The sequence below is a fragment of the Dipodomys merriami genome, unplaced genomic scaffold (genome assembly GCF_024711535.1).
Source record: "Dipodomys merriami isolate MVZ:Mamm:240054 unplaced genomic scaffold, mDipMer1.0.p SCAF_9, whole genome shotgun sequence".
Classification (NCBI taxonomy): domain Eukaryota; kingdom Metazoa; phylum Chordata; class Mammalia; order Rodentia; family Heteromyidae; genus Dipodomys; species Dipodomys merriami.
The window spans coordinates 45,428,848-45,446,695 of NW_027206512.1; the positions used below are offsets into that span (position 1 = coordinate 45,428,848).

General features: G+C 38.8%; 1 protein-coding gene across 2 annotated transcripts in view; it reads right to left on the minus strand.

Annotated features, from left to right (window-relative positions):
- Window positions 1-1,949: 1,949 nt before the first annotated feature.
- Window positions 1,950-17,848, minus strand: part of Dthd1 (death domain containing 1) — a 48,973-nt gene continuing 33,074 nt past the window's right edge. Inside the window, exons 9-11 of one of the 2 annotated variants that reach the window (XM_070012495.1) lie at window positions 10,364-10,421; window positions 4,370-4,696; window positions 1,950-4,268 (exon numbers count right to left, since the gene is read on the minus strand). In XM_070012495.1, the coding sequence (XP_069868596.1) occupies window positions 4,377-4,696; window positions 10,364-10,421 (378 nt within the window). In that variant the 3' untranslated portion in view covers window positions 1,950-4,268; window positions 4,370-4,376. Of the gene's footprint in view, window positions 4,697-10,363; window positions 10,422-17,848 lie in introns of both variants that reach the window. The other variant, XM_070012494.1, reaches the window with a different exon arrangement.

Here is a 17,848-nt window from a genome sequence, read left to right on the forward strand (position 1 = left end):
AGCCCAGGACAGAGCTTGCTCTATCTCAAGTTCCTCTCCTCTTGGCCACAAAAATTAAAAAAAAAATCAATGAAGACAGGGTTCTGGATATAAAGGAGAACATGTCTTTTAAATTCCACGGCCAGAAATCTGACTGGAGGCCATGACTACACATACAGGGTCTTCAGATCCAAAGCCAAAGATCCCATCTTAAAGGCCCGAGCTTCAATCCGGTGAAACTGAATGGGAATAGACATTCTATGTTTCTCCAGATCCATAAGATTAGAAAAAGCTCTTCTCAATGCTAGCTGAATTTGAAGGGCTTTGGAATGCTGATTCCCAGGACCCAGCCCAGGTTAACTCAATCACAGTTTCTCAGAACTAGTCCCTGTCCTGGTCATCATCTCCTGCTGAGTCTAATAGACAGCTATATGAAACACTGAGGAGAACACAGGAGGACCACACAGCTGACCAGCAGGAGAGGGCTGCCCAGGACACAGCAGAAACACCACAGACTTGGGCTTCCTGAATCATTTTAGTGAGTGAAAGTGCACTCTAGTAGCCAGAAGAATAGCAGGTGTCCATTAAACAAACACAAGGACAGAGTCGTGTTCATACCTGGGAGCTGGGTGGAGCTTATCTTTTTAATAGTCTCAAAGCAGAGCTGTGCATGAAGGGGTCAACTTCAGGTCTGTCCTGCAAAGTGCCTCCAGAGTCCTCTTTCCCAAGAGGCATTAAAGTGAAGATAGAAGGGCAATATTGTATCTAGAAACTCTTTATCTAAGGCTTCAAACCTCTGTTGTAAATTGAGAATGCATTTCCAAGTGACTTCAATCTTCCAGACAAGAAAGGAACATTTCTTTCTTACTGATATGATTTCCAATAGCAAAGTTGCAGCCTCGTGTGACTTTGGAGAACAAAGTTTGGCAGTGTGTAAGAAAGCATTAGTCACTCAGAGAAGGAGACATTTTGTGGCTTCAGTGTGGTTTTTCTGAGGGGAGGGGGAGGGAGGGGACATTGATTCTTGTTAACTGGCTTTGTCTGATTATTTTTGTACCTTGGTGAATGGTGGGAGGGTTATTATCTTTTCAAGCATGGTACCTCCCCACATTTATTTTTGCAATAAAGATGGAACAGGAAAGGAAGTGCATGTCAATACTTAAACTCATATATTAATTCAACAAAGAATTATGTATCCAGTGCCATACTGGATAAATTTGCTGATGGGCAAAACTCAAGGCCCTGTTCTCATGCTGGTTGCTCACAACACTAGTAAATAAGCAATTGTAACAGTGTTCCAAAGTACAGGAACTAGATTTGGGAGAGGGTGTAACAATAAATCCAATCCTGATAATTCAGAAACCTAAAAAACAAACATTCTCAAGGTTATGGGACACAGAAGACTAGTGAGAAGCTTAGAGAATGGCCAAGGGATAGAATTGAAAATAGAGCCGGGCACCTGTGGCTCACACCTGTAATTCTAGCTACTCAGGAGGCTGAGATCTGAGGATCACGGTTCAAAGCCAGCCTGTGCAGGAAAGTCCATGAGACTAGTTTTATTTATTTTTATTTATTTTTTTTTGTTGGGTGTGGGGCCAGAACTGTGGGCCTGGGCGCTGTCCGTTAGCTTTTCAGCAGTACTCTACCACTTGAGCCACAGCAACCACTTTCAGCTTTTTCTGCTTATGTGGTGCTGAGGAATCGAATCCAGGGCCTCATGCATGAAAGGCAAGCACTCTACCACTGAGCCAACTTCCCAGCCCCCGTGAGACTCATCTCTAATAAACCACCAGAAAACTGGAAGTGGTGCTGTGACTCAAGCACAAGGTAAGCACCTTGAGCTGAGGAGCTCAGGGATAGTGCCAAGGCTCAGAGTTCAAACCCCATGACCGACAAAAAAAAATAGAGACATTTCCCCCCTCCTTCCCTCCCTCCTTCCCTTTCTCCCTCCCTCCTTCCCTTCTTTCCTTCCTTCCTTCCTTCCTTCCTTTCTTCCTTCCTTGTTTTGGATTTTACTTTTGTTTTCCAGACAAGTCTCAATTCATGACCTAGGCTGGACCAGCTGAAAATAGAGTCATCTTGATTATAACACAGGCTATAACTCTATCTGATATCATGTAATTCAAGTTGGAGTTTACCTATTTGTAATATAAAAATAAAAAAGAATGAAACTTTCATTGAGTGTAGGAGTTCTAAGTAATAGAGATCCATCAATAAACAAAAAAGATCAGTAGACTAGCACTTGAATACTGCTCAGAAATAAACATTCATTTGCAAAACTGTAACTAATATCCATAATCGATAATTAAATTATGTACATGCTAGGTAATAAGTATGGGCAGAGCTTTCCAGTGGAGGGGTCTGGGAAAAGTGGTGAGCTGAGGACTAAATGTAATATGTGTGACAATATGCATACTACACAGGGACGTTCTGATGAGATCACAGCACAGAAGCAATACTTGGCTGGGTTGCATCAGTCATATTTCATTCCATCTATAAAACAGTCCTTCTAACTTCAAGGAGCCTGAATCTGGACAGTGGACAGCAGAGAAACTTTTCATTCTACAGCACAGCTCAGAACTCTTCACCGAGAACATTTTAGAACAAGCCATCAGCCTTAAGCAGGTTAACATTTCTCACAAATATTAGTAGCAGTGGAAACAGTTAACCAAGAGCCTTCCTAGACTTGTAAATTCCTAAATTTCCTTTAGCTTATTTAATTTTCTTTCATGTCCTACTTTAAGTCAAAAGTTGAGTGAAATAGTTGTCACCACCCTCACTTTTCCCCTAACTTTCTGTGCAGACCTGTATGGAAAGACTTTTGCTTGTCAGCCCTTTGAAGGCTGCATTGGTGTGCTGAGGTCTGTGTTGAATGGCCAGCAGATCTTGAGCCACTTTAAGTTAACAACTGTAATTTCTAAAGAAAAAAATCTATTCAAAGTGTCAATAGCATCCTACTGAGAAATTGTGGGTTAGATAAGCAGAACTTGGCCTACAAAATTTTGCCATTCTGCAAACCAGATTCTGATGCTCTTGAAGCTTACCTTCCTTTATTAAGATATATATTATACATTATGCTAAAAAACTTCAGAAGAATGCAATGTGATTTTATTTTGTGTACTCTTAAGCTACATTAAAAACAGTCACTCAGTCAAATCAGACATTTACACTCCAAGTACAGTTCAGTAGTTAATTAAGATGACTATGATTCAATGTTATTGGTTTGTCAATTCCAAATATATATGTTTGAACTCTTCCACTTATAAAGCAGGGGGCTTAATAATTAACAGAATGATGACAGTGATGGGTACTTATTAGTGTGACACTGTGCACAGGTTAGCTTTAAAATAGAAGATCATTCCTACACCTCTCTGGTAATGATTTCCAAGGCTTAATTGCTACATTGTCTTGAATATTCAAGGTTAGCTTAATTGTTGTACATTATCATTGTTATGTATGTATCTGAAAATAAGGAGTATGTGTATTTGCTAAAAGATAGGTAAAGAATGTTCATTGGGGACAGTGGCCAGGCCCTGAGTTCAAGCCCCATAACCAACAACAACAACAACAAAAAGTTCATAAGAGGAGTGTTTATGATAGATGAAATCTATTCAAATACCCAACTACAATATAATAGATACGTAATTTTTAGTATATGCTGGTAATGGAATAGTTATTATACAATAATGAGAAGGAACAAAGGCTAGTTACATGGGATAATATGGATGGATTTCATCAGAATAAAGTGGAATTAAAAAGCTAAACATAAAAGAGTATCTCCTTCATCATTCTACTTTAAAGATTTCCAAAAACAAGTAATGCTGAAATTAATTACAATATGTCTATTTAATAGGCTCCTCTTAGGAAACATCCTTGGCTACTGACATGTACATGAGGCCATGTGCTGGTGGTTCAGGCCTATCATCCTACTTAGTCAGGAGACTGAGATCTGAGGAACATGATTCAAAGCCAGCTTTGGCAAGAAAGTCCATACGTCTCTCATAAAAAAAAACCTAAAGGGGAGTTGCTGCTCAAGTGGTACAGCATTAGCTCTGAGCAAAAAGAAACTCAGGCACTGGGCTAAGGCCTGAGTTCAAGCCTCAGGATTGGCATGAAAAGCAAAGAAAACAAAAGATGATGTCAAGGAGGCAAGGTCTCCTGTAAAAATAATAAAGTGTGGCTGAACTCAAAGCTAGGCACTATGAGAGTAAGAAAGCTTGTTACCCAGCCAGGAAGTTGCACGCATGGGCAGGAATGTCTTCAATTGTCTGATTAGTGCTTTCCATAGCCTATGAACCAAACAGACTCATTTCAAACAATCTTACTTGGAAATTGCTTAAGAAAAAATTGACAGAAAGAATCTTTAAAATTCATAAGAGCAACATCTTGCCTTCTACTCAAGTCACCAGATCGAACCAGGGCTGGAGCTCAGTGAACACTTTGTTTTCCCACTTGAATTTGAGCTCTTCTGCAAGATCCCTCCTGCCCATCTTGCGGAGATGACGAGACAGAAGGCGGAGTTTGTCGGTGGCTGTTGGGAGTGATCTTTTCCAGAAGCAAAGAAGTTCATGGATCTGTTCTGTCAGATCATTAGGATGCTTGAGTTTGATGAGTTGCACAGTGCTGCGGCGCACAGGGAGAGACAAGGTGAGGGCCTCCGGACCTTCTTCAGAGAGCTCCTCTGCCAGCCAGTGCAGCAAGTTATTCCAAAGGGCCTCTGCAGTGAAGGAGCAACAGTGTTAGGAGGAATACAGGACTACCCAGGTAGACAGCCAAGAGCCTTTGAACCACTGCCATTATTATGCAGTGAGAAAACAGAGCAGCCACATTTTGAGAGGCCTAATTGGGATAATAAGGCAGGCATCTGTAGATGGACTTCTGGCTCAAGATCTGCAGCCCCAAATAAAGCCCACACTAAGCTTTTAAAGACAGCAACTACATGCTTGGGGTGGAGACCAAAACAGACCTTTTATGGACATACTCAGGTAAAAGCTCAGGTACCAGCAGAACTTTTCCATCTCGGGAAGATAAGCCTCACCCTTCCATAGAGAGGACATGCCCTCAGCCTTTCCATATAGGGGAAATCTTAAAGGCCAGTCAGAGTCAGGTGATTCAAGCCATTTAGGGAGGTAATCAAGGCAGAATCAGAACATGCAAAACTTTCCTAAGGCTATGACATGTGCATTTCTCTGAAGCACAACTCTCCCAGTTTTCCTTGAACTAGGTAGGTATCTGCATTCAATGAATGGCTTCTCTCACATCTAGGCTTTCTAGCACTGGGTGGAGAATTCATTCTATCAGGCAAGAGGTATCAGGATGGCTTCAAGAAGTTACTTAGATTCAACCTCCTTACTTCACCATTACTGAGGTCATCTTCTGAGGGTGCCAGCCATTGCAGAAGATAGAGATGTTCCTGAAATGTTATGTCCCTGAGAATTAACTGGGCTCTATCGAATTGTTGCTGGGTCACGTATCTATAGTCTAATTGAGAAGGAATGAGGAAGGAGCAACACTTGATAGTTTTAACAAGCTTCCAGAGGATACTGATGCTAGGAGTCGACAACCATCCTTTGAGAACATCTGTGTCAAAGGATATAAGTCCAAAAACATATTTCATTTCATTAAAACTAATGTAAGCAAAACCAATTCCGAGCTAGAACACTATTTTAAGGCAAGCATCAATCCAGAGCCCTGTAGTATTACAGTTTTGGACACAGTCAAAATGAATACCAATACAATCTCGTTCAACAACAGACAACCAAGGAACAATGAACTAAGTAAATCAAAGAAGGGGACCAGAACTCAATAAGTATAGGGAGAATTGTGAGGAGGAAATAAGATTAGAGCATTGTGGGGAGAGAAAGGAAGAGAGGGAAGATAACTAAGACCTAAATTCAGAGGGTGGAAAAAGAGAGAAAGAAAGGAGAAGAAACAAAAAAAAAGAAAAAAAATTAAAATGAAAAATGAAAAGCGTAAAGAAATTATAATGCATAATGAAATAATACTACAATTAAAAGAATTAAGTTTCAGATCACAACAAATCAAAGGAAGGTTGGACAAATGGGATTGCATGAAGTTGCAGAGCTTCTGCATGGCAAAGGACATAGCTAGCAAGATCAATAGAAAGCCCACGGATTGGGAGAAGATCTTCACTATCCATACAATGGACAAGGGTCTCATATCTAAAATATACTTGGAACTCAAAAAATTAAATCCCCCAACAACAAATCCTCAAAGAAACAACTGCCCAATAAATAAGTGGGCTAAAGACTTAAAGAGAAACTTCTCTGAAGAAGAAAGAAGGATGGCCAATAGACACATGAAGAAATGCTCAACCTCCCTAGCCATAAAAGAAATGCAAATCAAAACAACATTAAGATACCACCTCACCCCAGTTAGAATGGCTATAATCAAGAACTCTAATAACAACAGATGCTGGAGGGGATGTGGACAGAAGGGAAGCTTACTGCATTGTTGGTGGGAGTGTAAACTTGTTGAACCACTTTGGAAAGTAGTATGGAGGTTCCTCAAAAGACTCTACATAGAGCTCCCCTATGACCCAGCAATCCCACTTTTGGGCATTTACCCAAATGATCACAAACAAGACCATACTAAGGCTACCAGCACGACTATGTTTATTGCAGCATTATTTACCATAACCAAGATATGGAACCAACCCAGATGCCCCTCAGTAGATGAATGGATCAAGAAAATGTGGTATATATACACAATGGAATTCTATGCCTCCATCAGAAAGAATGACATTGCCCCATTTGTTAGGAAATGGAAAGACTTGGAAAAATTATATTAAGTGAAGTAAGCCAGGCCCAAAGAAACATAGGTCCCATGGTTTCCCTTATTTGCAATATCTAGTATATGCATGAGTCAAGCAGAAAAAGTCAGATAAGGTGATGTTAGGAAAATGAAACCTAAGATATGTATTTAAATTTTTTTTCTTTCATGCATTTGTTTCTAACACATTTTTAAGATGAATTCTTTGTTGCTTTGTATGTCCCTCTCCCACAGTATAACCTCTGCTTTCACTGTATTTGATGTCAATATAATTTGTGGAGGGGAAGGGGAAAAACAAGTCATTTAAATAAGGATACAGGTGGACCCGTTGCAACAATGAGAAGTACAAGTTGTCATGTCGAAAACGAACTTTACAACTTTGGTTGTGGGGGGGAGGCTGGGAAGGGATGGGAAGGGGAAACAAAGAGGAGGCTACAATGCTTGATAAGAAATGTACTCATTATCTTGCCCATGTAATTGTAACCCCTCTGTATAGTATTTTCACAATAAAAAAAATAAAAAAAGAAGTTTCAGAAATTTCGAATTAAGTAACTGATGTCTGAATTAAGTTTGTATGAAGGATAAGGTCCAATAATCAAGGATGGATATGTATCTGGGGATGAACATATCCCCTGTTGTCACTGTACTTGATTTTGGTAGCTTGCATCTTTTATATACATTTGTCTAATTAGGGGAGGGGAAGTGGAATCACAAAACGCTGAAACAAGGACACAGGATGACCCATTGCAACAACGATACCCACAAGACAGTATATTGGAAATGAACTTTACAACTTCCGGGGAGGGGAAGGATGGATAGTGGGAGAACAACAAGAGAGGGGGTAACAATGCTTGACAAGGAATGTGCTCATTGCCTTTCTCGTGTAACTGTAAGCAAACATGTCATCTGAATATGCACTGTATGCTCAGCACAATCCTCTACCAGCTTGGACCCTGAATGTTCTCAAAGGTCAATGTTCATAGGCCTGTGGCACTATTTGCAGGTAGTGGCATGTTTGTTCAGGAGATGAAGCCTAATGGGAGGTGGTTAGGTCATTGATTTGTCCCTTAGGGAGGTATTAGGGTCCTGGTCACTTTTTGTTTCTCTCTTTGCTTCCAAGTACCTGTGAGATAAATAAACGTCTTTGTTTGAACCAATCTTTGAACAAACCTCCAAGCAAAAGGACCAAGTCACCATGAACAAACACCTCAGGAGCTGTGAGCTAAAATAAGCCTTTTCTCTCTTTAAGTTGATTAGCTCAGATATTTTGTCTCAGTGACCGAAAGCTGACTATTCCAGGCCCTACTATTCATTCTTTGCTAGAATACGGTTGGAATCGGGATTCTAACTCATGTCCTTGCTCTCACCTTGGACTCATTTTGGTCTTCTGTACAATTAACTGAAGGTTTGAGGCTTACTTAATCTTGTCAGTATTCTGTTAAAAACAAAAAACTCCTTCCATTGTCTAAATTTCTTGTCACTTGCAGATTGTAATCATTTTACCTTATTCAAAATACCTAAACTTTTTGCCAGTCCTGGGTTCGAACAGGGTCTGGGCACTGTTCCTGAGCTTTTTCACCTCAAGGCTAGGAATGATCCACCACTTGAACCACAGTTCCACTTTGAATTTTCTTGTTAAGATTAGTTGGAGATAAGAGTCTCATGCACTTTTCTGCTTGGGCTGGCTTTGAACTGTTATCCTCAGATTTCAGACTTATGAATAGCTAGCATTATAGACATGAGCCACCAGCCCTTGGATCCATTCTCCTTTTTTTTTTTTTTTTTGTCAGTCGTGGGGCTTGAACTCTAGGCCTGGACACTCTCCCTGCACTGCACTCTTCATCTCAAGGCTAGCGCCCTACCATTTGAGCCACAGTGCCATGTCTGGCTTTTTGTTTATGTGGTGCTGAGGAATCGAACCCAGGGCCTCATGCATGTGAGGCAAGCGCTCTACCACTGAGCCACCTTCCCAGCCCTCCATTCTCCTTGTTGTAGCAGCCCCCCATGACATAGGTTATCGACTTGGGACTTGTAAGAAGATCATTATATTTTTGCCATCTCTGGTGATTGTTGAAAATGCTAGTCATTGTCCTTTCCTTTAAACATCTACTTAACATTGTTAAAATTGCTGAGCTTTGATGTTTTGCTGGTGTTATTTTTTCTGTATCATGTGCTTTCTCAGAAAAAAAAGCATCTATAATTGAAAGGATGCATTTTACTAAGCTTTATTCCTGTCTTATTTCTAATGTAGTTCAGTAAAGTCTGAACATACTCAGCACAAATTCAAAGGAAAACCTCTGACTTTTGTATCACCCATATTATGGAGTCTCTGCCATCCATGGTAAGCAAAGCAGTACAAAGACACTCAAGATGACTTCCAAGAGCAATAAGTTACTGTAGTCATAGCTTTTGATAACTAAAATAAATCACTTTAGGGGCTAAGTGGAAAAAAACGATCAAATCCTACCCTGAAATATGCATCATTGTTATATACTCACATATTTATTTAATTATGTACAACCACAACCAAATAGTAAATGTTTACTTTGTGGTTTCATATCAATTTCATATCAGTGTACCACACTATTGCAAATCTATTGACCTCAAATGTTGATTTGAACTAATCATACCTCAATATTTATAAATTAAAGTCAACATTTCTGAAAAAGCAAACTATAAACATATATTTACTAAACTAAGAAATTACCTATGGTGTGAGTAAAGTATTATTTATTGAGGTTTATGTTTCTTGTGGATTTCAATACAAATGTAATTAGATGCATAAACTGAAAATGATTATTTGCTTATATTTTTATTATGTCCCAAATGAAATTCTTTTATTAGCCTGATAAGCTTAAAACTAGTTGAAAAGTCATTTTATTCCTTTTTTTTGGGGGGGGGTCCAGTCGTGGGCCTGAACTCTGGGCCTGGGCGCTGACACTCAGCTCTTCAGCTCAAGGCTAGCACTCTACCACTTGAGCCACAGCGTCACTTGCGGCTTTTTTCTTTTTGCTTATGTGGTGCTGAGGAATTGAACCCAGGGCCTTATGCATGCAAGGCAAGTGCTCTACCACTGAGCCACCTTCCCAGCCCCACTTTATTCTTTTTATAAAAGGATTTACACATTCAAATAATGTAAGAGGCTGGGCACCACTGGCTCACATCTATAATCCTAACCACTCAGGAGGCTGACTGAGATGTGAAGATCATGGTCCAAAGCCAGCCTGAGCAGGAAAATCACTAAGACTCAACTCTAATTAACCACCAAAAAAGCCAGAAGTGGATCTATGGCTTAAGAGGTAGAGTATTAGCCTTGAGGAAAAAAAAATCTCATGGACAGACTTAGGTCCTGAGTTCAAGCCCCAATACACACACACACACACACACACACACACACACACACACACACACACACACACACACACACACACACACAGAGAGAGAGAGAGAGAGACAGAGAGAGACAGAGAGAGACAGAGAGAGAGAGAGAGAGAGAGAGAGAGAGAGAGAGAGAGAGAGAGAGAGAGAGAGAGAGAGAGAGAGAGAGAGAGAGAGAAAGTACTTTAAGGAGAACAGAGCACAACTTTCTTACCTGTAGAATCTGTAAAAATTCTTTTAGTACTCTGTGGACGATTGGTAAGTTTTTCATGCTGTTGAAGAAAAGAAACAAAGATTAAGCAGAAGAAATCATTCACAATACAGAGAGATCTTCCACTCACCTTCACCCCTTTGGAAAAACTACTGAATTTTATACTTACAGAATTATAGCATATTTGTGCATGCTCAGCAATTATTTTCCTAAAACAATACAAATCATACCAACTCAATCCTCTAGCTAATTTAAATTTGAGAATACATATTCAGGAATTATTATTACACTCCCATGAACTCTGAACAATCCTTTTCCAATTAAAATTTAAAACTGTTAATGTCAGCTAACACAGAGCAAGCTATTTCTAGGCCAAAAGCATGGAGCTTTATCACTAATAAGGCAATAAAAATTAAAAAGGATCCTATAATGTAGTAGCTTTATTGTAGCCTCTAGTTATACCCTGCTGCTTTAGAGACACAAAAACTAATTCCTCCTATGTAACTGTAATTCAGTACCTATTATTGTGGGAAGGACACAGGAAGAGACGTTATAACATACCCTGAAGTAAAATGAAATAGTCCGGGTCAGTTTTCAGCACTTAATGATTATGCCATAGAAGTCACCAACTTTTCCTTACTCACACAAGTTTTGGAAAAAGTAGTTCTCATTGTTGATTGCACAGGGGCTTTCTAATTTCAGAAAATTCCATGTCGTCTCCCAGTAGCCAGGACTCGGCTACTACTGAACATCTAGTCTCTGACAGTGCTCTAGTCTGCAAAAAGCTCAGTGTTGGGCAGGACCCAACCCTCATTGTTATATGTTTCCAGGAAGCTTAGGATGGTGCTGGCCCTACCTAAACGTATCATCTCTGTAGAATCACATGGTGAGTGACAGCAAGAAGAAAAACACTGGAGCAGACACAAGTGCCATTGTGGGTTGGCTTATCATGGTATGTTTCTGTTGTAAGAAGAAATAATGAAATAGGATGGTATCTTTGAATCCTAGAGTAATATCCTATTTTAATCAGGTGGTCATTCATGTGAGAAAAGCCTCTTTTCTGTCAAAGTAGTTTGCTCCCTTTCTGATCATCCTGAGAAACTTTTCTGAAGGGTTCCTATTTTGGCCAAGTGACATGGCCCTGGTTAATTACAATTTACTTACATACATCTTTGTCCTGTGGCACTTTAATTATGACATCCTGTTAAAATTTTAACTATATCCTGTTACTTATGCCTCATTTTTTTGCAGATTGTCAACCTGAGCTCAGCCAATATGAGCAGAGGGGCGGGGCTTGCAGGGTGAAGGATAACCAGGGAGCAGCCTGATTGCTCTGTGTGCTTGCTTGACCGATTTTTGGTCAATGGCACACCATTCTGCAGAAGTAAACATCTCCTTGCCCAGTTCCTTTTGAGTTGTTGTCCTTAATCTTATGAGACCCCAACATTCACAGTTTCTTCTAACACTAATTCCAAAGGCAACCAGAGTAATGCTATTCTTATTTAGCAGATACAGAAGTAATAAATGGTCAAGTTTGTCCTTTCATTTCTGTTGTTTTCCAGTCTTGAAGTCTGCGACTGCAGAAACACTTTTTTGCTGTTGATGTTATGTAATACCCTAATACTTTAGCACCATTTAACATGGCTGCCTCATAAACAACAGTTTTATACAACCAGTAATAACACAAAAATGCTATGCATCTTAGTCATGTACCTCAGGGCACTTAAACATTTTCACAGGTAATTATTATAATATCTGTGGCAATAACTCTTTCATCCAGTCCTATCTCAGACTTCCTCCACCTCCACAAACATGCCACAGATTTTTTTCCTAGCAAGTAAGTAATTTATTTTGTAATTAGAAGTGAAAGTGGCATGATTAGCCAAAAACTAAGAAAGCACATGTAATTAGTTTTTTCTTTGTATTTTTAGCATGGATTTCCCTCCCCCCAGAAACAATGAAGAAATTCTATGTAAATCCTGGCTTTCTCTGCTCAGTCTTTTTTTTTTAATATAGTGCTCTCTATTTATTGAATGTACCATAACCATAAAATGTATTTTAAGTTTTATAATGCCTAGCTTGCATAGAACTGTGATTGATATTTGATACAACTGTATATCAATTAAAAATAGACTATCAGTCAAAGAGGTAATCTGATACAAAAATCAAGACTAACACAAATCATGCTGTAATTATGAGTGCAACGTCACTACCAATAAAACAAGAGTGTATCTCAGTTCTGACTGAGATGTGTGATGACATTCCTAATTTTCATTCCACAGTTGAAACTTCTTCAAGGTACAATAACTAGAACTAGGCAAAAATTGTATTGAAGTAACTCATCTATTTAAAGTCCCAAACAAATAAGTAATATTGATTCCAAATAGCAATATCAGCTACTACATTTTTTATTAATTAATGTATTGCCCTAAAAGAGTATAGGATATAACTTTGGTCATATAATATGTATATGTTCGCTAATTATTTTCCCAGATAAGGTTATTTTTATGCCTATTTTACAAATGAGAGAAGAAATTTAGAGAAATAAAATAATTTGACCAGAAACATACACTCTAAATGACAGATATAACATTTTTAACTACTATGTGTAACAGTTCAAATAACTTAATTCTAACTGCACTACATTCACTATGTAAGTATATAAATTCTCTAGACTTGGAGACAATATTAGATGGAGGGAAAGAAGTTACCTCCTGATCATGCCACTCATTTAACTATGATGATAAGCTAAATATTCTCTGGCTTTCAGTCCTCTCATTTAAAAGACAAACATCAGCTAGTAGGGTGGACCACACCTGTAATCCCAGCTACCCAGAAGCTGGGCACAATGGTACATGCTTGTCATCCCAACTCTGCAGGCAATATAAACATGAACATCTGATTCGGGTAAAAAGCAAGACCTTATTCAAAGAGTAACTAAAGCAACAGAGAAGGTGAAAATGGATGAGCCATCTTACATACATACCAATGAAAACAGGAACAATGAAACCTGTTAAAACAGTTTTAGAAGGGGTAGGGCAGAAAGGAGAGTGACAAATAGGATGAATTTAGTTGAGATACATTGTATGGAAATGTCACAACAATCCTTTGTACAACTAATGTATGCCAGCATTTTTTTCTTTTTAAGTGGGGCCTATGTGGTAGAGCATCTGTTTGTCAAGCCTGAGGCCATGAGTTCAAACCACAATATACTATCAAAAAGAAAAAAAAAAGAATAACAGTATTTGCTTCTTGATTCCATTAAAAAGAGGCACTGAATTATATAATAGAACTTAGAACAGGGCATAGTTTAAATATTCAATGTGTTCAAGGTATTATTTAACAGTTTTTCTTTAGAATTCCTATTTATTGCCTATAAAATACTGTTTCAAAAGAAACTTCATTTGTATAAATTTAAAGAAACATTAAAAACAACAAAAAAACAGTGTTATTATTAAATTCTGTTGCCAGTCAAGATTCTAAACCATGGAGCAATTATCTATTAAAAAGTGAGCTTTGAGCCGGGCGCTGGTGGCTCACGCCTGTAATCCTTGCTACTCAGGAGGCTGAGATCTGAGGATCGCGGTTCAAAGCCAGCCCGGGCAGGAGAGACTGTGAGACTCCTATCTCCAATAAACCACCAGAAAACCGGAAGTGGCGCTGTAGCTCAAGTGGTAGAGCGCTCGCCTTGAGCTGAAGAGCTGAGGGACAGCGCCCAGGCCCAGAGTTCAAACCCCACGACCGACAAAAAAAAAAAAGTGAGCTTTGTAAGTGTTAGAAAGATGTTAAAACCAACCTGAGATCTACTCACAAGATCAGACAAAGAATTACAAAAGAGAACTGTCTACCATGTGAATCTATTTTTATTATAAACTCATATATGTATTGTCCTAAAAATTAAATTCAGCACCTAAAATTCTAAAATTCTGAATAAAGGGCTATAACTGAGCAACCTATTCTGTTTGCAGGAAGTGGCAACCTTCAGTGTGAACATAGATAAAAAGTAATTTTGTCTTCCAATACATCACCAAAAAAGCTGAGGGCTGTAGGCTCACACTGGTAAATCTAACTACACAGGGAGGATCACAGTTCAAGGAAAGCCCAGACAGAATAATCTCTAGAACTCCATCTCTAATTTACCATCAAACAGCAAAGCTGGAGGCATGGCTCAAGTAGTAGAGCAGTAGCTGAGAGCAATGAAACAAACCTATTAAGTTAAAGGCCCTTGATTTTAAACACCAGTACCAGAAGAAAGAAACTTTACATCGAATTTTAAGGACATCTGAGTGATGTCATCATCAAAAAGCAATGGACTGGAACCCATAACTTAATCCAAAGAAAGTGGCAGCTGTCCTGAGAAGCTGATGACTGTCATGAACATGAAGTAAAAACTGCAGTCACTGAACAGAACAGACACACATATTAGGTTGTTCAGAAGCATCAAAGCATTCAAAACAGATGACTCGGGAAGCTTGTTTCTGATTCCGGTCCTGGCAAATGTTCCAAGTTAACAGGGAAGGCACCATTCAAGGTTTTATTCTGAATCTTTCTCATTTTTTTAAAAAAGATATTTTATTATCTTTAAGTAGTAGTTCAAAAACATTGCCGTTCGCTGACGCAGTTTCTGAGTTCAGTGCATCTGGATCGGTATCAGCACTTCACCATCTTCACACACCCACTCCCCGTCCCACCCCTTCGTCATATTTTTCAATTCTGTGGTATGTACAATGAATTCTTGCCTGCATTGTCCTCCCTGCTCTGCTTCACTCTTCTGTTGCTCTTCCCTTGACCCCATCCTCCCCTCTTGCAAGTACTCATTAACTAGTACTTCATTTGTGGGGTTTTGACTTAGACTTTTTAAAGAATATACTATTTGCACTCTCTCTCGAGTCCTTTACACTTCAGTTAATTTATTTGTAACCCCTTGCTTACTACCCAGTTTATTTTCTTGTAGATTTATAAGCACGGTAACAGAAGCTCTAATCATCCTTCCCAACTGGCTCTTTGAGAAAAAAAAAATTAGATTTGCCACATATGTTGAAGGAGCAAAGGATCTGAAAGGCAACTTGACACAGTGGAAAAAAAATGGCAGGTAGATTGTGCCACAGGATTATAGTGTGTCAGGAGAATAGAAAGAAATGGAAACAATAAGACAAAGTATTCTGTAGTACATTCTACTCGTGAGACACCTTTCAAGCTGAGGCATACCATCGAAACTCTTTTCCTGAACACTCTTACTGGGCAGTTAAGGTGATACAGGCTCATCTTCAGTGTGCATTGGGGGTAGATTGAAATAATGCCTGTTAACTATGTGCATATGATCATCTCAAATGATGTTTATGGAAATGAACTCCAAGAAATGAAAAGAAGAGGATTTTTGTTATTTTGCTTTTGTCTTTTTGTTTTTTCGTTTGTGGGTTATTTTGTCCTTTGTCATTGTTTTATGTTTCGATGCCTTTTGTCTTGTTTGTAAGTTTATCTATTTGGGGGAGGGAAAGGAGGAGTACAGAAATGGTAGGACAAAGGGTAAACAAATGCAGCAGTGATACTCACTACACAGTATGTTGAAAATGAACTATACATCTTCTTGAGAAGGGGGTCAGGAGGGAAAACTGGGAGAGAATGAGGGAAGAGGTGACACTGTTCAAAAATAAATGCACTCATTACCTGACTTACACAACTGTACCTCCTCCATACATCACCTTTACAGTGACAATTAAAAAAAAAAAGAACATGGCCTACAAAATGAAACTGTGGCTCAAAATGGTAGAGCACTAGCCTTGAGCAAAAAAGTTCAGGGACTGTGCCCAGGCCCTGAGTTCAAGTTCCACCACCACCACCACCACTACCAACAACAACAAAAAGAACATGTTATATATTGAGAGTTCAACGGAGGTTTACACAGAACCACACCTAAACCATATGCATTGTTTGGGTCTCTTTGGATGCTTTTCAAAATTAAATCACCTGGAAATAAAGAAATTGAGTCAGTGGTTGAATACAAATTATAGACTGGGTAGTAGATGATATTAGGTAGTTATTGCTCATGAGGGAAAAGATATTTGTCTCATTCTTAGTCTTTCTCTTTTAGAAATGTGTTCCGTGATATTTATTGATAGTTAACATGATAGCTTATCTGTGATTTGCTAAAAGAAAATTCCATCAAAAAGAAACAAGGTTCTCAGATAAGACAGTCATGGCAGAAATTGATTTTGGGAGACAGATCCACATAGGTTTGTTGTATATCATAATTTTGTGTGCATATACAAGAATTCACATAGACACAAAACTATTTTTAAATAAAGAAATTTAAAGAGCACTCTCATCATCCACTATACTGTTGTTGCTCTTATGGGCATCGTAAGAATCACACAGCCAGTATAGAACTTCCTGGAACCTGAGGCAAAGATGTCTGGCCCTCACAATGACAGGAAGCAACTCCTCATGAAGAGTCTGCAGATCTACATGAACACATAGAGAAGATTAATGTGGAATAAAGTAAGAACCAAGTTCAAAGTATGGAGGGCTAACAGAGAATTTCCTACAGATAAAATCTAGCGATTGAGTCCCACACTGAAAGCAGGATCCTTCCAATAATGGGATCCATGTAGATCTATGACTTTGTAGTTCAAATCATTCTTTAAGCCTATGGAATTTTTATGCAGCCTACTTTATCACTGCTTCTTCATTATTTTCTAAATGCTTGTCCCATGGGGAATCATTATTTTTGTAAGGCTTCTAGCTGATTATGACAGAAGGAAGAGAGCAACACCTTTAGAGGGCTTGATAAACTCATTCATGAAATGAGTGTTAGGATCCTAATAACCAGATGAATTAATTCAGAAAAATCCCAAAGAATCATAGCTTCTGTGATAGATGGAAGGAAGATGCACCAATGATGGCTGCACATAATACCTGAGCAAGAATTGAAAGGATTCAGAAAACACACGTGGACTACATACAAAGAAAGTGAAGAAAACTTAATCAGAATCAGTCTAGAATAGAGAAATCTTATTTCTGAATCAGGTGCCACTGATTTCATTTATTATCAAACAAATGGGCAAAGCAATAAATACACCACATGTTCTACAATGAGAACAACATGATAATATATTTAAAACACTTCAAACAGGCCAGCACTTCATAAATATTTAGTTAAAAATCATTATTTGAGCCAGGTGCTGGTGCTTCTTGCCTATAATCCTAGCTACTAAGGAGGCTGAGATCTGAGGGTTGTGCGGTTCAAAGCCAACCATGCAGGAAAGTCTGTGAGACCCTTATCTCCAATAAACTGCTCAGAAAAACTGTAAATGTCACTGTGGCTCAAGTGGTAGAACAGCAGCCTCAAGCTCTGGGACAGAGCCTACGCCCAGAGTTCAAGCACAGTATTATTACTATTATTATTATTACTTGGAATTTCAGGTAATTCCAGTAATAGCAGACACATCGGACTCAAAAATGCATCTACATGAAAGGGGTTGATAATTT